The 25,108-nt window shown below is 39.5% G+C and overlaps 1 protein-coding gene across 4 annotated transcripts; it reads left to right on the top strand.

The window, feature by feature from the left end:
- The first annotated feature begins 1,603 nt into the window (after positions 1-1,603).
- On the top strand, positions 1,604-24,865 carry ext2 (exostosin glycosyltransferase 2). 4 transcript variants are annotated; one of them, XM_019867463.1, is made up of 15 exons: positions 1,604-1,730; positions 3,339-3,681; positions 3,808-4,031; positions 5,533-5,622; positions 6,342-6,458; positions 6,864-7,059; positions 7,154-7,293; positions 7,387-7,480; positions 11,131-11,262; positions 15,475-15,664; positions 18,824-18,990; positions 20,525-20,668; positions 21,091-21,219; positions 21,763-21,845; positions 23,774-24,865. In XM_019867463.1, the coding sequence occupies exons 2-15, from the start codon at positions 3,367-3,369 to the stop codon at positions 23,910-23,912; spliced, it is 2,160 nt and encodes a 719-aa protein (XP_019723022.1). In that variant the 5' UTR covers positions 1,604-1,730; positions 3,339-3,366; the 3' UTR covers positions 23,913-24,865. The 4 variants fall into 4 exon arrangements, with proteins under 4 accessions (XP_019723022.1, XP_019723023.1, XP_019723024.1 ...); XM_019867464.1 differs by having other exon boundaries at positions 1,612-1,799; XM_019867465.1 differs by having other exon boundaries at positions 1,615-1,718.
- Positions 24,866-25,108: the final 243 nt, after the last annotated feature.

The following is a 25,108-nucleotide window of genomic DNA, read 5'->3' as shown; positions in this document are numbered from 1 at the left end:
ACCTAATAGAGAATAACTTTATAACAAAAAGAAGGTGTCTATTTAAGATATAAATATTGATATACAACGCAAGAAATATTTCATCTGAAAGTTATTTATTGGAACTATTGGAAAAATTTGCAAATTGTTCTTGTAAAGAAAGAGGAACATTTGCATATGTGTCGACTCCATGTTTATCTGGTTTGCTTATCTCCCCTCCTTATCCAAATGGGAATGTATGTGATCCCTTTCTGACTGAATTTGACCGTTACGGAATAAATGAAAAACCATGGTCATAAGTTTGGCTGTTTCTTTCATGCAGAATTATTTCCTCTATTTTAATACATGTTACACTACTCAACTCTGGGTACAGAAAAGTCAACTGCCTGTATCTCCGTGAGTGCTAAGTGTTTGCGCACGTGGCGATGTATTATTTATTTTTATTTTTACATTTTTGTCAGATTCGTGAAGGTTGCGAAGACATCCCCCAGATGTTAGCAAACAGTTGTCTTGGTCCCAAACTGAAGGAATAATTATGTATTTTCGTATTTTAGTTTCGCATTTGCATAATAATAGTGAATTGATAATGCTTGCAATGAAGAATGCTAATGCTCTTAATAAATGATAACGTGTATGCTCTTAATAAATATATGCTCATATTTATAATAAAGAATGCTTAGTGCACTGTGTGACAGGACACAACCACCTTTCCGAGAATGTGGTTGGAAAGAGAAAAGTTCTTTTTTTACATCTTTAACATGTTCAAAATTTGATGGTGACAAGAAAAGACTGTTTGTGAACTTTTTTGCAAAGCCTGATTAAAAAAATTTAATAAAATCATTTACACGCTCAAGCATTCGCTACTCAGTAAGATAATGGAAGCAGACGTTAACGGCTTTTTCAGTTCAGGCACCGAGTGGAGGTGACAAAAGTTCTAGTTAGAAAAAAAAAGACTAGACCTACTGATTTGACTCCCTTTCTTGTGTACACGTGGGAGAGTCTGTTCTTTTTTTCTACTTTACTAGTACAAATGTAAAAATTGAATTTGTATCCTCTTTTTTTTTTACAGTTTTGAACTCTCAACTCCAACCATGATTGACCTGTCGTGTTGTTAAAAACTTTTGCCAAAGTAGTATGACAGATCTACTTTCAAATGTAAGAAATTAAAATAAAACATGGGGAAAATAAATCCTGAAAATATTGATTCCTGAAGAATATTTATATACGTGACCGAAGTAGTTGTATTGCTTTACATGCTGAAATGAAACGATATACAGGTATGGTATTAGCTTTTATGGATTTTGATCCAGCAACCTCAAGCACCTTGGATTAGATAATTTTCTTTCAATGACTCCGTTTTGATACTGTACACTAATACCCGGCCGTTAAAACCACTGTATTGAGAACTCCGGAGCCATAGGCAGGGAAACAGGAATACAAAATGGAAGGCAATAAAGACTCCTAATGATTAAGAACATTTGTACGGAAGAGCTCCCGTACATTTGTACTCCCGAAATCGAACGCACAGTACAGCATTTGCAGAAATTACACAGCAAAATTGTGTAAAAGGTGCACGTTTGAGGGTGCAGCCACTAGAGGGAGGAAACGTCTGAATTACATTCCGCGATGCACAGAAAAGGGCGAATAACTTCCGGGTGTGACCGTGGGCTCCAGTGGTCGTGTTTTGCTAAATTAGCATGCTATCATGAATTAACGCCGAACTGTCAACACTGGATCTGGTAAACATCTTTGTAAGTAAAACACGCAACGACGCAATGGTCGACACTTAAACGGACAGCAGTAATACATTTCGATTGTTGGTAACGTTTCTTTAAGATGACTTTCGTGAGATAATGTAGCTAACTATGTTTGGTAGGTTAGCATTAAGATGTGTTATGTCTAAAATCTAAGTGAAAAGTGAAAGTGGTCACTTTGGTAGTATCTGTCTTGCCATACTAATGAATACGGTGTTTTTTGTTGCGCTATTATGTGCAAGGGTATACAGATTACAAGCAGGGGTGTTCATATCAGAGTTAGGGGTGACAAATTGTCCTGAAGTAAACTTGTTTTATTAAATGTGTATGACGTATGTAATAATGCGTGTATCTGCCGCGGATAGCGTTCCGAAAATTTGGGCACTCACCGTGGAACAGGTTTCCCTAGTTGTTGTGAAAGCGCTATCTAAATTTTTTGTTATTTTGACTTCAAAATGGCGCCGCGAGAGTGGCTGCCTTTCCAGCAGCTCCTATATTTTGTTGTTCTACTTCTTCCTTTCATAACTTTGCTGCTGTGAATTGGGAATTTCTCCATTGCGAGACTAATAAAGGTTTACTTATCTTATCTTATCTTATCTTAAATAAATAAATATGCATTGTTTGTATGTATGTATGCATGTATGTATGTATGTATGTATGTACAGTCGTGTATAGTTCGAATAACGACTTCGACGTTTCTCGAAAGAGCAGTACGCCATTTGTGGAAGATTACGTCACCAAAATCGGGAAAAACTGGCTTTACGTGTTGCGGCAAGTACAGGTAAACAATGGGTTGATGATATGTTGCTTGAAGCGAAACTAAAGTTCCAACGACTGCTGTCGCCGTCACTTTCGCCATTCACAAGTGCTTATACACGTTTTGCCAGATGCAGAATTACGTTGTGCACATACCCGATTGCACACAATTTGAAATTTAAATTGAAAATTTCCTTTTAATATTCTTTATCACCGTCCTCGATTAAACCTTTTTAGAGCCATTATGAGCCATATTTTGGTACGCTAACCGGCACTGGCCCTGTGTATTTGTGATATGATACAGTACGATAATATGAAGTTGCAATGATTATTTGATATTTAGAGTATTTATACTGTAGTATTTAAGCCTTTAAGAAAATATTACTTCTATGTAGTTACTTTTTTGTTTCTTTTTTACCCCACCAGTATAAAATCTAACTGAAAATTTGACATATTGTCTGGGCTTTACATCTTATGGATGCATTATATCAATCCATTCCTTATTTGAAAAAAATAATTACAATAATACATTTTCCAAACTCCAACAACATTTCTTTTAAAATCACATTCACGATATGTTTTCTATGAAAATGGTGAATGGGAGGGATGGTGCACTTCTGGAAAACAAACATTGAACAACAAAAACATTGAAAACTGTTGAGGAAAAAAAAAACAATCACAGAATATGCAAATCCATGGGTGCCGAACCTTACATACGACTGTAATTGTTTTAATGTTTGTAAAATTGTGTGTGGAGTGGTAAGAAATATGGGACAAATACAGAAATACTGTAAGACAATGCATACATGTGAATCATTTTACACTGAATATGTCACTATGTCATTACAGAGGCTAGGTAGGCAGGCAGGAGGCAGACATGTATGCCTCTGGTAAATACAGCTCCCGGGGACCTGCTCTAATCCCACGGATGAAAACCAAGCACCGTATATACTACATCACACTCTTTTCTGTGGTGTTGTTTGGCCTCATCGCCACTGGGATGTTTCAGTTCTGGCCTCACTCCATTGAGTCCACCGCTGATTGGACCGTAGACAAGCGCAGTGTTCATGATGCTCCCCTGATGCGCCTCCAAGTCTCGAGTCCCATCCCTGAAAGGGGAGACCTTAGCTGTCGCATGCACACCTGTTTTGATGTGTATCGGTGTGGCTACAACCCTAAGAACCGAATCAAGGTAATTACTCCTGTGCATCACTTCCACACCACATTCATATGTGTCAGTGTGTGTGTGTGTGTGTGTGTGTGTGTGTGTGTGTGTGTGTGTGTTTTTTTTGTTGAGATTTTATTTTTCTTTGTTTAGGTTTACATCTACCCCCTGCAGAGATTTGTTGATGAACTTGGGGTTCCCATCAGCAGCACTGGACTTTCGCGTGAATATAATGACCTTCTCAGCGCCATTTCGGACAGCGACTTTTACACTGATGATGTCAACAGGGCTTGTCTTTTTGTCCCATCAACTGATGTTCTGAATCAGAACTCCCTGCGAATCAGAGAGACTGCCCAGGCTCTGGCAATGCTACCTAGGTAAATGTCTCACTTGCAGTTGAATTCTTAAAAAAAAAAATAAAAAAAAAAAACTCTGAGTCAGAATCATCTTTACAAGACAACTTATGTTAAAACACTCAAGCAATGTGTCTCTGGTCGTTGGAACCACTATTACTATAGCAAACTAGCCACAAAATATACAGTACATTTAGGGCATCAACAAAAATCTGCAGGGTCATTAAGTTATAGTAAGTGTCCAGAAGTATGGCAATACATATTCACAGCTCAACTCTAATTTGTTCACAACGCACAAAATTAACCACAACGGTAACAAAGTGCTGTCTAGAAAAATTTAATAAAATAGAATAGAAAACCTTTATTGTCACTGAATCGTACAGATGCAGCAAAATTGAGGTTCTGAAAACATAAAAGACAACCAATAATAAAATAAATAGAATTACAAGCATATACTATATGAAGTGCCAGGGTGAGGATGTTGATGTCACTGAGCTTCTTGATCACCCTGACCGTAGATTCATGAAAGTCACGGCAGACTGCAGTGCCTCATTTGCTGGGTGCAGAGCAAGAAGGCCTCGGAGAGAAAGATGGAGAGAGAGCTTGAACTATCACCTGTTCTTTATTGAATGGTGAAATTGTCTCGGCAAGTGTATAAACCGTCCATGTTCTTTGTAGTACCAGTCACTGGTAAACATGTACAAATAAAAAGCTGAGTTGACTTAATGAATAGGTAGGTAATAGCAGCAAATAAAATGGAATGATTAAAGACTTGCTTGAAACTTAAGTATCCAAACCCCAGTTCCAAAGAAGTTGCGAGAGAATGTGGGACATCGGTTAAAATGTAAATAAAATAGAGTCAATCATTTGCAAATCCTTTTCAACTTATAAACAGTTGAATACACCGCTATGGCGATATATTGCATGTTCAAACTGACGAATGTATTTTTATTTTTTTGAAAATACAGTATTTGCTAATTTTTAAGTTTATGCCGACAATTCATTCTAATAAAACTGGGACAAGGCATGTTTACTCCAGTGTTACATCACTTTTCCTTTTAACAATAATCAGCATTTGGGAATTGAGGACGCTGTAGCTTTGTAGGTGGAATTCTTTCCCATTCTTCCTTGATGTACAACTTAAGTAGCTCAACAGTCTGGGGTGTCCGTTGTTGTATTTTGACATTTTCAATGGGAGACAGGTCTGGATGGCCAATGCTAATTGTTTACATTGGGTGAAGTTAGCCCTGTCCTCTCTTGTTTCGTACTCCACTGTGGGCTTGGTCAAAGAGAGAGCAACGCCAATGTCTTTGCCTTGTTGCTACAGTAACACAGGCATTTAATGTTTGATTATTTGCTTAAAACTCATTCACTCCCAAAGACGTTTTTAAACGTCTTTTCGGACTTGCTCCAGAATTGGCTAGTACTGAATGAGTTCAATCAATTAATTACAATCGTGTTTAATCCTGGCAATATGTAACTCTGTGCATCAAGTAGTTTTTTCGGTTTTGTTTGTTTTTTTAAGGTGGAACAAGGGGATGAATCATCTACTTTTTAACATGCTGCCAGGAGGCCCACCAGACTACAACACTGCTTTGGATGTGCCCAGAGACAGGTAGCTTCATCATGAACAATCTCTCTTAATTGTACAGTGTAGATAATATTGCCAGCAGCACTGGGGTGGGGCCTGACAAAATGGAAACAATAAATGTGTAACCCTTTACTTTAGCATTTTTCCCGAGAGAGGGGAAAGCACTACCCAGCAAAGTGCATGTCAGTAGCTGCAGCATAATTTCATTAGTGTCCTCAGATGATCTCCTACTATTATCAAGATATTGTGTTTAATAAAAGAGATCGTATCATGGACTGGATGGTAGGTGGCACAGCGCCAAAAAAAATGATTGATTGTATGGACGCTAAGCTTTTGGCTGGATCTCATACTCGAAGCAGAACACACATGTTAAAAGATGATTTCCAGAAGGCGAAGTATATATTTACTAATAGCTACAAATAGATATCCTCTACATTAAAGTGATGGTTGGTGGTTTAGTGTGAGCTGATGAACAATATCTTCAGATGTAAGGAATTTCCTGAGCTCATCCAAAGAGTCTATTTGGCATGAAACTTTATTCGAACCAGGTGTGGAAGAATTTCAGTGTTTTTGCCTCTGCCTTTTGAGTTGAACGGAATCCCCAAAATACTTCATCACTCAAATTTACACTTGACCATACACTGTATAAGGGGATTGTAACCAAAATATCAACCTTGCCTGCATGTATTTTTGTTGGTCTGTTTTGTTAAAATACTTTATTGACTAATTCACCTTTGTTTCAGAGCGCTCCTGGCTGGAGGCGGCTTCTCCACATGGACGTACAGACAAGGTTACGATGTCAGCATCCCAGTTTACAGCCCCCTCTCTGCTGATGTTGAGCTGCCCGAGAGACAGCCTGGGTGAGCTCATTGCAGCCATATACTGCGCCAGTGTGCGGTTATCTTAGTGAAGTTTACGTAGCGGTTTGGTGCATTTCAAAGATAACTGTCAAGCAGATAATTGGATGGAATAACTGCTGCAATAAAGCTTGACAGCAATGTACAAAGAGAGGAAAGTCTAATAATGCACAATGGTTTGGGTTATAATCGAAATTTGAGTAATGCATAACCCTGGACACCAGCATTCCGAGAACACAGGCATATATAGGGCTTAAACATTGGTTCATCTGTGACATTTTAATGAATAAACCTTGAGGTGAGGTTAAGTTTTAATCCAGATCCAATGTGGGTCAATTGTATGTTGTTAAGATAATGTGACAGAACTAAAGTATTTGTGCTAGATCATTTTCAATCTTAATCTTCCAGACCTCGCCGCTACTTCATCCTGTCATCTCAAACAGCCATTCACCGTGAGTACAGGGCTGAACTTGAACGCCTGAAGGAAGAAAATGGCGAAGCTCTGCTTCTTTTGGACAAGTGTAGCAATCTCTCCCACGGAGCTGCCTCTGCTCGAAAGCGCTGTTACAAGGGGCAAGTGTATGACTACCCGCAGATCCTGCAGGTAAGCACAGCTGCATACAAATACCTCTTTTTCAAGATAAAAGTTGTCACGGTGTCAATGAACTATATTCAATGCTTTTCCAATTTCTCTACAGGAATCCTCCTTTTGTGTGGTGCTGAGAGGTGCACGTTTGGGTCAGGCTGCTCTTAGTGATGTGCTCCAAGCCGGTTGTGTCCCCGTCATCCTTGCTGACTCCTACATTCTTCCTTTTTCTGAAGTTCTTGACTGGAAAAGGTCAGTGTTATTCAGACCAGCGTTCATTAAGCGTGAAAGAACTTATGTCGTCCGTTCTGTACTCACTTACGTTGTTTTGGTTATCTGGCACAGGGCATCGGTGGTTATCCCAGAAGAGAAGCTCTCGGAGATGTATACCATCTTGAAGAGTATTCCGCACAGACAAGTGGAGGAGATGCAGAGACAGGTAGCGGTTCAATTCTAATTACAAATATTGTAGCCAGACAGGCAGCATGCCGTACTTGTGATATGCACTTGCTTCAAAGAATGGAAGCAAACAACTGTGTGTTTGCCAAGGCATCTAAGCTGGGGCAAACCCAACATGACAACCTGCCTGGTTCAGCACAGTTACTTACAGGATCTAGACCACTGATGGTGACAGTTGCTACTCTGACTGTCACACCACTGTAATTATTGCCATGAGTTTGAAGCTGTTATTTAAAAAAAAAAAAGGCTGGCTTATGTTGTGTTAATGGCAAAACAGACATTCTGACTGACATTAGTACCACTTTTTTAAAATTTCCTTCTTCTTGTCTACGTTTTAAAATGGACAGCAGACATCCAATTTGATGTCTCCATTTATTTGGTGTATCCACCACAGTTAAAAGAGATTTGCTGCTCGTTAATTCCTTGTGTCAACTTTAATCTATTTACCAATTATTCAATTAAATAATGGTACTCCTTTTTACTATGGCATGTGTGTGATGACTGATGGGTGTCAAATAACGTCTAACCAGATCTGAAACAAGATTACACTGTCCAAAGCCCATGCTAACTGAGAAGAAACCCCAATAAACTGTGTACCACCAATCAAAGGCTTAAAAGCAACCAATTCTTTTTAACTGCATAACTGCAAACATCTGTGCTGACTTGCATAGTAACTACCATCTGAAGCTTCTGTTAAGTTTGATATGCTGGATTTAATATAAATGCGGCAAAGGACCTCAGTGTTCTCTAAAGTTTCTAAACAAAACCGTAAACAGTCAAAACTAATTCACCAATGCGAAGAAATTGATATGTTAGATTACATTTAGTGTTGTTTGGGTTGCAATTTATCAGTTTTACCAGCAGAGGGCTCACAAGGCTTTGGTTTGAAGCTGTTTTCATTTTTCCAAGTTATGTTGGAATTCGGACATAGTTTTCTTATTCAAATAGCTAAGTGTGTGTTTTGTATTCGTGGTGTTGACCAAATGTAACTTTCTCAGTGCTATTATAATATTAGGGCCCTTTTAAGGTCTAATTTGAGCATTTAAATTGTTTATATTTCATTCATATTGACCCAAATAATTTTCCTTTGACTGGATTGTCATCTTGTGGTGATTGATTGTCAGTCATAGTGAAGCTTTTGAATGTTCGTAATTTCTAAAGTCAACATTAAATATTTTGTTTACTTGATAGTCCAGAACTTTACTGTACTTTGGAAAAACAGTGATCAACATTTTGGCCCATTTTCCGACCTGTTTTGGAGCAAACCAGAAATTGAATCATAATTAATGGTTGTGCAATTTCTGCAGTGTCAATGTGAAATAGTATCCTTTTTTAAATTAAGAGATGGAAATTAAAACGTTTTTTTGTGGGTTTTTTTTTTATCTGATTAATCGATGATTTAATCGATCATTCAAATGATTATAATAAAGTTAAAACTCGAATGTATTTGTTTCTTTGCATCAGGGTAAATGGATAGATAATAGATGGATGGATAAAATCAAGAAGTCGATTGCAGGTCTCAACATGTTGAGTTGGAAAGAAAGAGAAGATGTGCATGTGTGTGTGAAAGCACAGGTAAAGGTAAAGTGTTAATTAATGTGTAGCACAACATTATTCCCAGTGAGCAGCTGACATGTGGTTCGGCTGCTGTTTTTGATTAAGTCCAAATCACTAATGATTGCCTGGTTCTCGCCACGGCTCACTCAGTGGTTCGCAGATCTGCTCTATAGGTGCAGCCATCTGTCACATACTTGACACGTAGACTTAAACAAAGACTTCTGTACTCCCAACTGTTTGTGCTCATGACTTTGACCTCTTCTCTAATGGTTTAAATGGTAAAAGAGAGTGGGCTCTTGAACTCAGTTCTTTTCTCTGGTATTAATTCTTTATTAACAATTTGCACATATTTACAGTGAGATTTTGTCGCTTTCGATATATATATATATATATATATATATATTTTTTTTTAATTGGGTTTCTTTATTGATCCTTTACTTTTTAGTGATGATTGATTTGTTTATCATTCAAGCTTTAAAAGGTTAAACAAGAATAAAGGTTTAGAGTTGCACATGGTTTGTGAAATGTTGCATTTGAAATGGGGGAACAAAAAGGGTCCTCTTCATTCCAGCTCATAAAAATTTGTGCAGTAATGGGGGAGCGGGAGGGCTGTGGGTCATTCCCTCAGGCCAGCACGGTTTCCTTACATCCTCCTCCTCCTCAGAAAAGAAAACTTTCATCACCTTCTGATTGATGAAGTGTTGAGATTTCCCAGGAGATTAGGAAAGTCTTTTTGGATTTTCCTCACCACTCTTTAAAAATAAAAGATGCATTTAATGTGTTATGAACTAACCTTACAGCAGGGGTGCCCAAACTTTTTGGACCGAAGATCTACTTTTCGGTCAACCAACCTCCCGCGATCAACCCGTACCGCGCACACGCATGCCATGAAGAGCAACAGACGCACGCGGAGGCATGCGACGCACTTTTGCAGCCTGTTAACTATCGTAGCTCACGCGTACCATTTTAAAATGCTTCTCTTGGCCCTCCAGATTGCCAGTCTTTGCCAGTGCCCTCGGTGAATTGTACACGAAACAAACTCTGAATGAGAATAATGATAACGATAAAAGATATTGGCAAACAGCTCTGACCACAAGCTGCAATTGCAGACTGCTGAGCGCTAACAACTTCCGGTGACGCAGGTCACGGGCCACCTTAGGTTAAAGATGATCTGCTACATTTTATTTTATTTTTTTCAATACTTTTTATGAAAGTGAGACTGATAGGATGATTAGGGTGCAGTGTGCATTAACATAAAAAATATATTACTAACATGCACAGAGACACACAAATGTTTTATTTTTTCTCCTCTACACCCATCGCGATCGACTTGGGACCAGTTCGCGAGCTACCGGTCGATCGCGATTGACGTAATGGGCACCCCTGCCTTACAGTTTAGCGAGTGATACAAACACTGGTTTGGGACCAGTAAAAATGTGTGATTGTGAACATTTATGTACAGCTCAGTAACATAACTGGGGGTGTGATTTTTTTGTGAAAACTGTCGAAACCCTTCTATTCAACTCTTTGCATAGTCATGCAAAGGTCCTCCAATTAATAAGATCACCTTTATTTGTCCCACACTGGAGAAATTTGCAGTCTAAATCATCACTTTGATGAAAAATCAATTCAAAACCCTTAAGCCCAACATTTTTTTCCTTCGTCTACAAAATACCATGCAAGAATTGTCTTTACCTCTTACCAATAAAAAAAACTGGAAAAAAATCTAACCGAATACATTTGAATGCGTAAATGAATGTATTTTGCCCCCCCCTCCCCCTTTGCTCAGAGAATCTTGATTTCCAAAGTACCAGAACCAGACAGACAAGTGTGGTGAGAGAGATTATTTATGTGTTTATTTACCGATCTATTTATTTATTTAAAATGTTCTTCTCTTTTCCAGACTTTCATACCATGTCTATGTATTGATAAAGAATAAAGAAAAATATATGTATGTATTTAATTGGAAGTCCACTTTGTCCAGTTTGTTGTGACAAGTAATGGGAAAGTGTCTTTTTTTTTTTTTTTTTTAGTATGGTAAAATATGAAGCCATCTGTTTCATTTGTTTGTAGGCACGCTGGTTCTGGGAAGCCTATTTCAGCTCCATGAAGGCCATCGGCCTGACGACGCTGCAGATCATTAATGACCGCATCTACCCATATGCTGCACAAACATACGAGCAGTGGAACAATCCAACTGTTGTGGTATGTAACTGTTAAGTCTTGACGTTTACGTGCACCATGATAAAAATGACCCACATTTTAAAATATTGAGGCAATGACTGTGGACTTTTTTTCTTTTAAAGGCAAATTTTCTGTGATATAACAAATATGACCACTACTTTATTAATTACAGAAATATTTCCACGCTGATTGTGAAGCAATATGTACAATTCAATTAAAAATGTAAAGGTCTATCAGTAACGCACATCTTGACTTTGCAGTATGTGCAAAGACGCTCCAAACCTGTGAATTGGTGGAGCATTTCATGTGCTCGGCCCCCAGCATGTCACCTCACTGATTTTCTGTTTTCTGTTCAAAAGATCTTTTCGAAGTGATGCCATTCTTTGTCAATTTCGATGGATGCTTTTCGGTGATGGTCAGGCCGAAAGCCTAAATGTCTTTTCAGGTTTCTTACGGATACTTAATGTGTTAGTGCCCACCACTGTGATGTTTGAAGACTTTGGAGACTTAATTACTCCATTGTGAGTTGTGACTCAAGCGGTTTCAGAAAAATTGCCCCAACATGACACTACTGTCACCATGCGTCTCTTTGCATATGGTCTAGTTTGTTGTAATGTGCAGTGACTGAATAGAAGTTCAAACTCAGTCTCATCTCACCATAACACACACACTTTTGAAAGAGTGTCTCTGGCTTTGGGAAAAAATTGCAGTGCTTTGATTTTATTATTGTAGAATGGAGAATAGAGATCATCGTCACATGTGGTAAACAACTAGTGCTTGCCAAAAAGATTCTGCAATGACTTTAATGTTGCCGTAGGCCTCTTGGCAGCCACTCCGATCGGTTTTTGGCTTGTCTTTTCATCAGTTTAGAGAACTTAACTTCTCGCCCATGTCACTATTGTGCCATGTTTATCTTCCATTTGTTTGTGGTGGTCTTGCTTCACTTTGAAACGTGACTTGAAGTCTTTACGCCTTCATGCGTCCCAGGGACATTTTGTGCCATTCAGTTTTTTTATTTTGATTTCATTTTGTTTTTCGAATAAAAACATTGCTTCTCAGATTTTTAGACCACTAAAAACGGCAAAAGCTTAATGTGAACTCTTTCACTTTCAGTCCGCTCTTAAAGCATTCATACCATTTTGATCAGGAAGGAAGAGTTTCAAACTGAATTCGCCCTATTCTACTTAAACGTGATCCGGCTCACCAGGCTCTATCAGAAGTCAGAAATTAATCAAGCACAACATTCATCAACTAAAAATATGTTTTTATGTTCTGGAATTTGAGCAAATAACATCTGAATAATAATGTGCTTTAAAATTTTGTCGTTTTGTTCGAAACAGTACATTTAAACACTTATGTAAAATAAGAATTATTATTCGAGCACTCTAAACATTTCAGTGAAAGGGCTTCTCCACATTAATGTATTAGCATTGACAGAAACATAAAAATATAAATGTTTACAATTTCGGGCAGCAGCAGGTGAATTACCAAGTTCATTTTTTGACCAAATGAAACACCAAGATCCTGAGAGCCTCTATTTCCATCCATCCATTTCAAGTGCTTTCCACACATTTTATTCTACCTCAAAACATAAAAAAAAGGAAGGATTGATGGATTATTCCTTTATAGAACTCGAGAAATCAATATTAGGCTGTTAGAAAATAGCTATGCATTTTTCCATAAAAATATATATTGTATATAAACTGAAATATGCAACTCCACTATAGTATTTAAATGTATGACCACCGTTTATTTATTTGTATTTCGGACATGCACAAAAAAAAAAAAAAAAGAGTACAGTATAATTGTAACTTGTGAAGGGAAAAACCATCAGAAAAGAAAAAAGAAAAAAAAATAGCAAAACAGATCATCAATACAACATAGGTAATATCCTACCTGCTTACAGATCAAGATAATTTACAACATGAGAGCTCCCTGATTCAGTGGACTGCGTAACACCTAATACACTGTGCATATGGCATTGTGTTTTATGGAGCACCACACAAGCAGTGTTCGATCTCCACCAAACGGGCTCAGCAGTAGTCCGAAATGAGGCGGATGCCTCCATTGCGGTGGGAGAAAAAGTTCTTGCATGTCTGAGCTGATCTGTTTGTGAATGATAGGATGGTTGTTACTGTTTATCATTCATGTGGTTGTGAAAGTTTGTGGCTACGCACAGCTTGGCAATGCAGCCACATCTTTGGAGCCGCTACTCAGCCCCGGTCTCTCTTGTCTTAAATCAGTGGGGAGGGGTGATTGTAAGAGTGTCTCTCCGTTTGTCTATGAGCGCTCTGAACCAAGTCTGGCAGGTGTACAGGAATAGGACTGTGCCGTTGTACAGAATTATTAATTGTTCAGTCGAGAAGTGCTCTGCCTTTGCGCGACGTTTGCGCTTTGTTTTCCCCTTCATTCAGGTTTGTTCTGACCGAGAGATGAATTGGCGCACGGTAAAGATTTTTGGAGGTGAAGTTTTTTAGGGATCAGTTCAATGAATGAACGGCATGAAGAACTTGAACAAAACACAAAATAAATCAGTCAGAGAACCTCCCCACCTCCCCTCCGAACCCCTCACCTCATGTAGTCTTTTAGGCTGGTAATTGAAAGCACATTTTCCAGAATTGCTGGTGCTGTTACACTGGGGTTTCAGAATGGAGGACAGGCTGCTTTTTGTTTAGGACTTGTGAGTAAAGGGTTTACTTTTAAGGTTGAGGCCTCTCAGCCTTTAAGATGTTTTGGTCTATACAACTGTGTTTTGGCTATCAATTAAGCTGCGGAGTAAATTGAGACTTTTGCCGCATCGATAAGCATCTTAAAAGTAAGGAGTGCACATGTTGCTTTTTCTGTTGATGCTTCATATTAAAGTTTTAAAAATGAATCTGCCCAGTACTGATTTGTACATGAATGCTAAAGTCAACAAAAACAATTTTAAAAAAAACAATCACTGTCATAATAGTTACTGACACTGCACCACATGTTTAATCCTTTTGTTCGAATCTTCTTAGTTTTCGAGCATAAGAGCCTACTTTATGTTTGTGTAGGGAACACTGCTTGTTGCTTCTTATCATTGGCATGCCGTTCTCCCTCTTAGAATGTGTTTCAGACATCGTTAATTTGCAAATAATAAATTCGTGTCTGTGCATTTTGCGTAATGTGAAGATCAGTTTCCAAAAATCAGAAACGTATAATGAAAGAAAGACTATTCGGCTCTTTGATCTGTCAGAAGTTATTAATCTACAGATGTCTTTTAATCCAATTGATTTAGTTTGACAAATGACTGAAGTGGTTTCTGTATTTGAATATGCGTGTTATATGAGTTACTTTAATGACTTCCCTATCTACTTGTTTGACAATGTGTGAACTTTCACAGGGAAATTTCCACTTGCCAGTAAAGGACATTTTTACTGGTGCATTAGTAACGGATGTTGTATAAGAAGCTGTAGCTGACTTGGGCTTATGTTGTGGAAGGTGCCACATTATCGTACAGTCACGCTTTATATGGACTTCAAAAATACCACAGATGTATGGCCCTTTTTCAACAGCTTTTCACTGCAACATTTTTGTCATCGCAACAGCCAGGGCGCTTGTTTATATGTTCTAGTAAGGCCTGCCTGCATGTGGAATATTATTTCAGTTCATTTGTATTGTCGGACTTTGTTACTTTCCATGTCAAAATAATGTTTGATAATGATCTGTTTTTGGTACATCGGATCAGAAAGCTGACCTGATTGATGGGTTCAATGAAAGTCCCACATTTTATAGGTCATTTTAATGGGGACTAATGAAAGAGGAGTACAACTTTGAAGATAGTCAGGCAGTTGTTAACACCAACTCGCACCACTTGCTTTCCAGATTTGAACCTCCTCACATTTCTTGAATCCGTTCTCTCATGGTTCTCGAACCCATCGTTTGAGCACCACGAGGCCCGTTGATATTTGAGAGGAGACAGTCAGCCTTGCTTCTGTAAGGTTTCTGTGATGGACTGAGTCAACGTGCTTTGCCCAGTCAATTAGTCCTCATGAGACACACTACTGAATGATTGTTGCGTACTCATAAAATACATCATTTGAAAACGATTGCGCTTGACGTCACCATTTTGTGGAGGGAGTCTTAAAGCGCCGTACATCATAGGAAAACATCCACGTGTTACACTGAAGAAACTTGTCCTGCCAAATACTTTTAAGAAAGTGTAAAATTGTGTTGTTTGTATGTGTCTTTGCCTTCTGTCGTCTGTAGAAGTGGTCCAGTGTGAACAGTCCCCTCTTCTTGCCACTTATTCCACCAAGAGCGCCCGGGTTCACAGCAGTGGTGCTGACCTACGATCGAGTCGACAGTCTTTTCCGAGTCATCACAGAAATTTCCAAAGTTCCTAGCTTGGCTAAGTTGCTGGTGGTGTGGAATAACCAGAACAAGAGTCCTCCTGAGGGTGAGTATACCCATTCACTCATCAACATGACGAGCTCCCCCTACGTCATGTTAGGTGCACTACGGTAAAACGTGTGTGAATCGGAAAACGGCTCGCCACTTCTCCATTGCAGCTCGAGTTGCAAGCATTTCATCGAGTTTTATGAGGACGCCTAATGTAACGTTTTAGAGCATCCAGGTCAGAAACAGACTGTTTGTTGTCTTTTGGCACATTGCGGGAAGCTTATGTTTTCTTGCACCTCTAATGATTTTTGTTTGTTGACGGAGCAATGCAAATAGTAAACCACTGTTAACCTGTCTCACTCTGCCATTGGCACCCGAGTTGACGAAAATAATGAAGTAGTGGCGGGGCTTTGAAGTGCTTTCTCCTGGCCGTGTGTTTCCTTTTGATCAGAGGCGTCAGCGGCGCCTGGCTGGAGTGGCGTGACCCATTAGAATTAACGAGGGGCCATTGACAGGTCAGACTCTCAGGTCTAAGTCAAGTGCATAGGAAGTTGAATGGCTCGAGGGTCGTAATTACTTAACGTTGAACTGTTATTTCGAATTCCTCTGGTATTTTGTGTAAGATAGATAGGCCTCCTATTCCATTATTAATATTTTCATTATTTAGGTCAAACATGTATTGACAATCAAGGATAGGACCTGGTAATTTTTTGTTTGTTTTTTAGCATACTTACTTCCCTCTTGTAAGCTTTTTTTCTCTTGATTCACACCAAGCTTCACAGGCTGTTGTCTTTTTATCGCTTCCAATATCTTAATCGCTAATGTATACATGCAGTCACTTGAAAAAGGCAACACGGCAAAGGATTTCATTTGATTTGGAGTTGAGAAAGTCAGTCACTGAAATTTGATCAGATTTTTAAGTTTACCAATATCCATGCCGACTGAATGGATCGACAAGGCTGAACTCAACTAATAGCCCACAGTTTTCCTGCTGTCGCCTGCCAGTCTAGAAATAAAGGACGGAAAGACAACAGTTGAGCTGAAAGAGAAAAATGGTTTCCTAACATACCTGAATATCTCTCCAATAGTTTTTGACAGGTCATCTGACATTGTTTGGCCACAGTAGAGCTCTTCTCACAGTCTGCAAATGCTCATTAACACAATTAATGAGGGGGGACACTGTGTGTCTAATCAGTGTGTGTTGTCATCCTTGCCACGGTTCCTTCCCAAGATCTTTAAAAAACATGTTGGACATTTGCCTCTTGTATAATTACAACTGCAAGAGTTTGCACGTGCACTAACCTAACACAGTGATGTTATATTTCCATTGCCAGCACAACCTGTCAGTGGTAAATTTCATCATATGTCCTTCACAGGCGTGTTCAATTTGTAAATACAACTCGAAGTGGTGAAATGCTGTTATACACGCTTAATATACTGCAAGCAAGTCTCTAACCCCTTGAAAAATGTTGTGCAAGCACTTAAGTGGCAGCTAACATGATGTTTGCCATGCCCTTGGTCATTTTGTTTCTGTTATGGTCTTCAACTATGACCATTTTGATTCAGTTATACAGTATTACAATCTTAATCAGTCAACACATACCGTAAATTCCGGGCTACAGACCGCATCTGATTAAGAGCCGCATGCTCAGATTTATGAAGAAAAATCTATTTTGTAATTAAATGCGCCGCTGGCCAATGAGTAGGCGGGGGTTTGCTTCTGCGTCCCTGCCGCCTGGAGCGCCTCCGGGTGAGGCCGCGGATGCGGTCCCCCGCTGAACCCCCGCAGAAAAAAAACGCAAACATTTCTTAAGGTTAAAATAATCTCCATATTTTTATGAGCATGATAAATGCATTTGCACAACGAAATTTCGCTGAAACACATAAGAGGCCAGACAAAGAGAGATCTTGATGCGCATTTGCGTAATTACGAGGAGAAATACTGCAGCCCACTAGGCTTTAAATAGAATAATGCAAATCATATAAATGGGAAAAGATATATGAAATTATTTCTGTAGTCAGCCGCTTAAAAATGATCATCGGTGGCAGCTTTAGGCCCGATGCTGCGCAACTCAAAACACAGGTAAAATGTGTTCTCTCGTGGCCGCTTGTTTTCAATATGACGGAGGAGTCACCTTTTTTATTTACAGTCCGAGTGAGAGGCAAATCAAATGTGCATGGGTCTTTTTGGTTGTCTTTTTACACTGGCTCAGTTCTTCTTGCCGGAGCCTCCACCTTCGCACCATCGACTCGTCTATGGCAAGATTACGGACACCAGCTCGATTTCCTTCTTTAACTGCCAGAGTGATCGCTTTTAGTTTGAAAGCTGCATCATATGCTTTTCGTCTGGTATTTTCCATGTTGATCAGGGTTAGAAGAAAGACTGAAATAAGGAAGTTGTGATTACCGGTAATCATACAATTTCATTGGACCCATGTGTACTACTCATTCATTTTATTGGTCGACTGTTGCCAGGTAACACATTTTCCCCGCTACGGCGAGAAGAGCGGAAGTTGTGATTAGTCATACAATCTCATTGGACCTCAGTGAACTACTCATTCATTTTATTGGTCCATGTTTTTCCCGCGATGGAAAAAAAATAATTAAAAAGCTGCTTCATATTACACGCCGCAGTGTTGAAAGTGTGGAAAAAAAGTAGCGGCTTGAAATCCGGAATTTACGGTATATTGGATTTTAAAAAATTGCATTTATTCAATGACCAAAGCTCAACTTTAAAGTATAATTTAAAATAACCAGAAATAAATGAGAACAAAATGATATATTAAAATAGTAGCAATTAAAAAAAGAATATACTGTATAAAAATAAAAACCTGCTGTTTACACTTTGGCCTCTCAAGGCCAGTGGGCTGCACTATTGTAGATTCACTCGGTATATAAAACACCAACAAATGTTAACTCTTTTGTTAAGCGCTTTGTTACAGCTGCCGCTGTTGTGAAAGCGCGATATAAATCAGCATGTATTGTATTGTAGCAACGCTCATCTGTCTTTTAACATCAAAGTTTGTTCAGTGTTGCGTGTAACTCAGAACTGTGATGTTTGTGCTAAATGTCAAGGGTCGAGGTTGGTCCACTATTGTCGTAAACCTCTAAAGTTTGGGTCATCTTTGTGTTAACAGACACACTATTCTCTTCAGTAAAATCTATTTTATTTGTTTAATTTTGTTGCCAAATTATTGCTTTGCTTTTCTGTTGTCAGAATCTCTTTGGCCTAAAGTTGGTGTGCCTCTCAAAGTTGTGCGCACCAAAGAGAACAAGCTGAGTAACCGCTTTTTCCCCTACGACGAGATCGAGACTGAAGCTGTGTTGGCCATTGATGATGACATCATCATGTTGACATCTGATGAACTGCAGTTTGGCTATGAGGTGAGCAAGTTTGAAACAACCTGAACTAAAAGATTCCCGTTTCTTCTGATGCTCTGGTCAGGGCCAGGAATCATTTCCTCGTGATCACAAGCCGTAAGGTTTTTTTTTTTTTTAAGATTAGTGTCCCATCAGAAGGTTTTGACTGCGTGCTGTTCACGTTTGATGAGTGAGGAATGATGATGGGCTCAGAGCCTACAAATGTCCCTGCCCTCACCTGACTGCACTTAGAAGCAATTTAATAAAATTGTTGCCAGTTTAAGGAGAATTACACAGAATTACAAGCAGCACAGTAGAAGAGTTGACACTCACGGCCTATGGGCTTCAAGCTGAATATTTTCGTGAATTATAAAGCCACTCTTCTGAAATGTTGCCACACTTTTGTTCAGCCTCCCTTGCCAGTTTTCCATGCCCTCGCCCTTTTTCTTTCCCTTTCCGAACCGGGGTCAAATGTTTTCCACTAAGCAGTACAATTTTGTTTAGCTTGCCACAATAAAGTTTGGAACAGTCAACCTTGATCTGTTTAGATTTCTATGTTTATACTATTGTCTGTCTAATCAGTACAACAAATTAAAAAAAAAAAAAAAAAGAAACAAACAAAACAAAGCAAAAAAAACCTGATTGTGTAGGCATGTGTGTAGAAACAAGATGGCAGAGTGCCGGCAAAACTGCAAACACAAATAGCTTTGAATTGTTCTTTGTTGTTGTACAGTTAACTTCTAAGGCTGGGGTACGCAAAAGCCGGCCACGTATTTGAAGCTGTCAAGCTCCGATGGCCTTTTCCAAGGTCAGATGAGATCAGGCATTCTCAAAGGAGTATTATGGCCATAAGCCACACTTCACTTCAACCAGTACATTTATTGTGTGTGTGAGGCTGGCAGCCATGAGGTGAGCGCCTGCCCCGTGACCAGAATTGAAAAATATTTTTTGTGACTTGGTGTTTTGGGTGGGTCAGTTTCATGTAGACTGGGACTTGTCTCAATGCCAGCAATACACAGACAGTCTATACAAGAGGCCCAAAGTCATTCACTGTTTGGGAAAACACAAACCCAATTCCAATGAAGTTGGGATGTTGTTTTCAACCATGATTTAATTGTTTACACGACAAAGACAAGATATTTCATGTTCAAACTTATACACTTTTTTTGGGGCTGCAACACATTCCAAAAAGGTGGGACAGGGGGCAAAAATGACTGAGAAAGTTGAGGAATGCTCATCAAATGCCAGTTTAGAACAGGCTAACTGGGAACACAGTTGGTGCCATGATTGCGGATACAAGGAGCTTCCCTGAATTGTTGAGTCATTCACAAGCAAAGCCGGGGGTGAGGTTCACCTCTTTGCGAGCAACTGCGTGAGAAAATAGTCGAACAATTTCAGGACAAAGGATTCAAAGAAAGCATCGGTCATAGTGGCATTATTATTATTATTATTTTTTTTTTATTTACTATTTTAGATTCGACTCAACACTGAATGAATATTTTTGTCCGAATACTCATACCTCTATCTTTTGTCTTTTCTATCCTGACACCTTCTACAGGTATGGAGGGAGTTCCCTGACAGGCTTGTGGGTTACCCAGGGCGACTGCACCTGTGGGACCATGAAATGGGAAAGTGGAAGTACGAATCGGAGTGGACCAACGAAGTCTCCATGGTTCTAACGGGCGCTGCTTTTTACCATAAGGTGACCCAGTAGTTTTTACTTTCACAAAGGCTTCCTTCTGAGCAGGTCAAGCTTTTGTTTTAGCATCATGATAAAAATAATAATAATAAAAATGATGATGATGATAATTCAGATGTAATGTGTTTTGGGGAGGATGTTTTTCATTATAAATGAAGATCAGATGACATTTGGTTAGAGTGGGGGAGCAGTTTCCTGTAGACCGCTGTGTGTGGACTATTAAGGTTAGACGGCAAGATTACATTGATGGATGAGCAGAACGTTGCAGGCTGGGCAAGGTTATCACACCTCCTGTCAGCTCACACACACACGCTGAGGTTCGAAGCCAATTCTACCACACCACCCCCTCCTACATACTCTAGGGTCATCCACTGACTGCTTTATTCTTCTTAATCAACATTTTCATGTGACTCTTTTTGTTGCAGTACTTCAACTACTTGTACACATACAAGATGCCTGGAGATATCAAGAACTGGGTCGATGCACACATGAACTGTGAAGATATCGCCATGAACTTTCTCGTGGCCAACATTACTGGCAAAGCCCCCATAAAGGTACGTTCATGTCATCGGTTGGTTTGGGGGCTCTTACTTTGTAGAAAAGGGGGTGGGGGTGGGGGTGGGAGTGAAGACAGACAGAGCAGACCAACATCTCTGGGTCCTATCAGTTGTCACCCTGACACTTCACTGCATGGCCCCCCTCATCCAGGTTTCGGGACCTAAGCCCAAGTCCTGCCTTAACCTCCTTTATCGGGGTCGGTGGGGGCCTTGTAGACTCCCCCTCGAAGCTTACGGAAACACTCACACGCTGCCACCACATCACAATCCGCACACACCCTTTTGCTTTCACCCCATCGCACCATATCTCACACGGTTCTTTCAGAAAAGTCTTTCACTTCACTGTCTTTCCTCCGCCAAACACACGCATCCACTGGTCGACTATTGGACGCAGCCAAGTCATACATCATCACTCTGCACAGGCAACGTTCTCCCCACTGCACATGCAGTCCTGTTGGAAGTGGCAGGCTTATTTCAACAGGCAGGACCGTTTATTAGCTTGAAACTCGACTTGACATTTGGGGGTGTGATTTTGTTTAGGTGACCCCCAGAAAGAAGTTCAAGTGTCCTGAGTGCACCGCCATCGATGGGCTGTCCCTGGATCAGACGCACATGGTGGAGAGGTAATGCAATTAGCCGACGCAGAATTCTATGTTTATTAGTTTGATTGTAGACTTCTGATTTGTCACTTTTATCAGTACCCAGAACGGTGGACCTTGACCCATGTTTTTATATGGACACAACTCAGAGCACAATGACTCCCGCAAAATTGCAAATATGCATTAGCCAATTCACTTATTAGCTTTTTAATTTTTTTTTTGAGGTGGGGGGGCACCAATACTCGTTATTTGTAAAAATACCCCTTCGATGTTTTTTCTGCTCAGGCCAAAGCTGGACCCAAGTAACAATGTTACTTTGGTGACATGTGGCTAAGGAGCCATGTTAAAGTGAATTGAGGAGCTTCATTTAGACAAAAGTAGTGCTTTGTCGCCATACTGTGGCTTATCGCTGCCAAGAAACTGTATTGAAGTGAGGTGAAAATTTTACTTAGACCAAGTTAGCGTTTTGCCACAATTTTGTGGCAACTATAGGTACTTAAAAAGCTACCTTACGGAGTGTCTGTATTTGGTTTCACAAAAGTCCTGAAAAATCATGGGTCACATTGCCCAACCAGGTAGATAATTGCAATCTATGTTTGGCAAAACGTCACATCCACCAACTGGTGGCTCTCATGGCACGCGGACACTAGCCGACAAGTCTCATGTTAGCTGAAAGCTCACGACTTGAGTCTCATCTTGACTGCTGCTAGTTTTGATAGATTCATGTCAGCAGCGACAAACAAGGACAGCCGCACAGAGTGAAGCCTGATTGGCAAATTATTATGTCCATTAATGCGCTGAATTGTGTGCTAATGTCATTTTCATCTATCATAAAACACCAAATTTCATCACACTGCATTGTGTTGCATTGTCAGTGTCATAACTATACCTTTGGAAGACGCCAAATTGCCACGGCTCAGTGAATTGTAGCTTATGATGAGTAATGTTTTTAATCAGTTCTTTTTATTTTGGTCCTTGAAAGTTTTCACATGAAAATGAAAGGAAGAAAAAAACCCGCAATTTTCATTTTACATTTATTGAACAGTCTGTTGTCCCTTTTCTCCGCATGGCCGCCCTCTCTCACAAGTTTTTTTTACCTCTTCCGACTTCCTTTGCACATGTAAAATGTTCTAAATAACTTTTTTTTTCTTCATTTAAGGTTTTTTTTGTACTTCCCTTTCACTTCCTACCAAAATTCTGTTCTCTGTTTATATGTTCAACAAACAAACCAATCACTATTTTGTCCAACATTTTTGTTTTCCAACTGGATATTCCCGCTCCTGTCTGCTCATGTGAACTTTTTATCCTGTACCGTCCCAATCCCATGATGAAGGTAAAGTTCATGCCCATCCCATGGGAATCGCATGGGATTCCCCCAAAAATGTCAGCCTCTAAAAACGTCTACCTCTATTGCTGTACATGCATGTTCGGTTAACTGAAGACTTTAAATTGTCCACAGTGTAATAAGTTGTTGATTTCTTTGTTCATGGCGATTGGCGATGGACCAGTCCAGGGTGTGCCGAGCCTCCTGCCCAAAGTTAGCTGCGATAAACTTAACTCAACCGGGTCCCAAATGAGGAAGGTATAGAAAATAGATGGATGATGTCACATTATCATGAGGCGTCCCTCCATAAACCAGATATTAGAAACAGCTCTCAGGATGGTGCAGTGTAGTTCTGCAACATTGCAAACTGTAACCGCAGTATTAAATATGTTGTTAAATTAATAGCTCTCTGACAATGTCTGTTGAAACCGAGCGGTATTGTTGTTTTTTTTTTAATCAATTTGACATTCTGACATACCAAAGCATCACACCAATTCTCAGCTAAATCCGTTCACATCAAGTTCATCTTTGAGGAAACATGCCAAGTTTTTCACCCATTGAATTGTTTCTTTCAACTTGACATTCACCTCCACACTTGAACCCAAATTGCTTCTGTTTTCCTCGCTAGATCGGAGTGCATCAACAAATTTGCGTCGGTTTTTGGCACCATGCCTCTGAAAGTGGTGGAGCACCGGGCCGACCCGGTTCTCTACAAAGACGACTTCCCAGAGAAACTCAAGAGCTTCCCCAACATCGGCAGCCTCTGACCAGCGTGTCGTTCATATTTGGAGCTCATCACAGCTTTAGAAGAGACACACTTGACTTTTCTGACATCATGTCTTCATTTGTACGTTGGTTTTATGTTCCCGTCAGTGATTTTGCATTTAATTTAAATTCTTTTTTTTTTTTTACACCTAATGTTAATCATGACTGATCTGGGGTCCTCACTGATATTATTATGGGATCAATGCATGTGTACATATATGCATGTAAAGAATGATTAGTAGTGCTAATTTATTATTCCATAGTTAATGTCTTCAAACAATTTGGTGGACTGTACTGGGCAAATGAAGTGGAAAAAGTCATTCTTGCCAAATCGACTGTATAGTTGATGCTTCTATGTTAGCTTCATACAAACAAGACAAGATGTTCCCTGACTTAAAAAGGTGCTCTCAAAAATCTAATATTTAGATTTTCTGTTGGTCACAGAGTTGTTGTCGAGCTACTGGATTGTTTTCTGTGTATGTGATGGAAAATTGCTTGTGTATTTGACACATTTTACAGATCAATATACAGTGATTCCTCATTTGTCGCGGGGTTTACGTTCCAAAAATGACCTACAATAGGCACAAATCCACGATGTAGAGGTTCACTGTTTATGGAAGGGGCATTACGCTTCTGTTAAGGCTTTCAAGATGAGGCTTCTCCAAAGTTTTTGTGATGAGCTGATCACCTGAATTGGGTGCATTCTTGAGGACTTGGGCCCCCCTGCCTTAGAACATAAGCTGCGTTTGGAAATTAATGTGCGGGCAGGACACTAAGTAGTGCATGTGCGTCAGATTGAATTTCTGAGTGAACCCTTAATGTTCATGTTTTCTTGGTTTTTGTAAAACAAATTTGCCTTCCCAAAACCTTTTTTTTGTTTTTTTTGACTGATCCGACTTAGTCGGAAGAATAATAGCAAGACACCCTGCAAGATAGCATGGTAAAACGGCAATAGGTCAAGTTACGGTCACAAATGAAAACCCGCAATAGAATGAAGTTGCGATAACCAAACCTCCAAGTAGCATGAGTGACATGTTCTGAATTTGTGTGTGCAATTGTTGATTCAATACTATTTATCCAGTTAAGTTTATGTCTGGATGTTCTTTCTATCCTTTATTGATTAGATGTTAAAGATTTGAAGATGTTGCAATGCCTTGTTTTGTTTTGATACTCGTCAGGTCATTGTAGCACATTTACA

The sequence above is a fragment of the Hippocampus comes genome, unplaced genomic scaffold (assembly GCF_001891065.2).
Source record: "Hippocampus comes isolate QL1 unplaced genomic scaffold, H_comes_QL1_v1.1 scaffold2, whole genome shotgun sequence".
Classification (NCBI taxonomy): Eukaryota; Metazoa; Chordata; class Actinopteri; order Syngnathiformes; family Syngnathidae; genus Hippocampus; species Hippocampus comes.
This window is presented reverse-complemented; position numbering and strand designations above follow the sequence as displayed.

Excerpts from the sequence above, each read along its gene's own strand:
- ext2 (XM_019867463.1), top strand. The coding sequence starts at position 3,367 with ATGTATGCCTCTGGTAAATACAGCTCCCGGGGACCTGCTCTAATCCCA. Across the intron at positions 5,623-6,341 it reads TTGGATGTGCCCAGAGACAG|AGCGCTCCTGGCTGGAGGCG; the intron begins GTAGCTTCATCA and ends CCTTTGTTTCAG. Across the intron at positions 21,220-21,762 it reads CTGGCAAAGCCCCCATAAAG|GTGACCCCCAGAAAGAAGTT; the intron begins GTACGTTCATGT and ends GATTTTGTTTAG.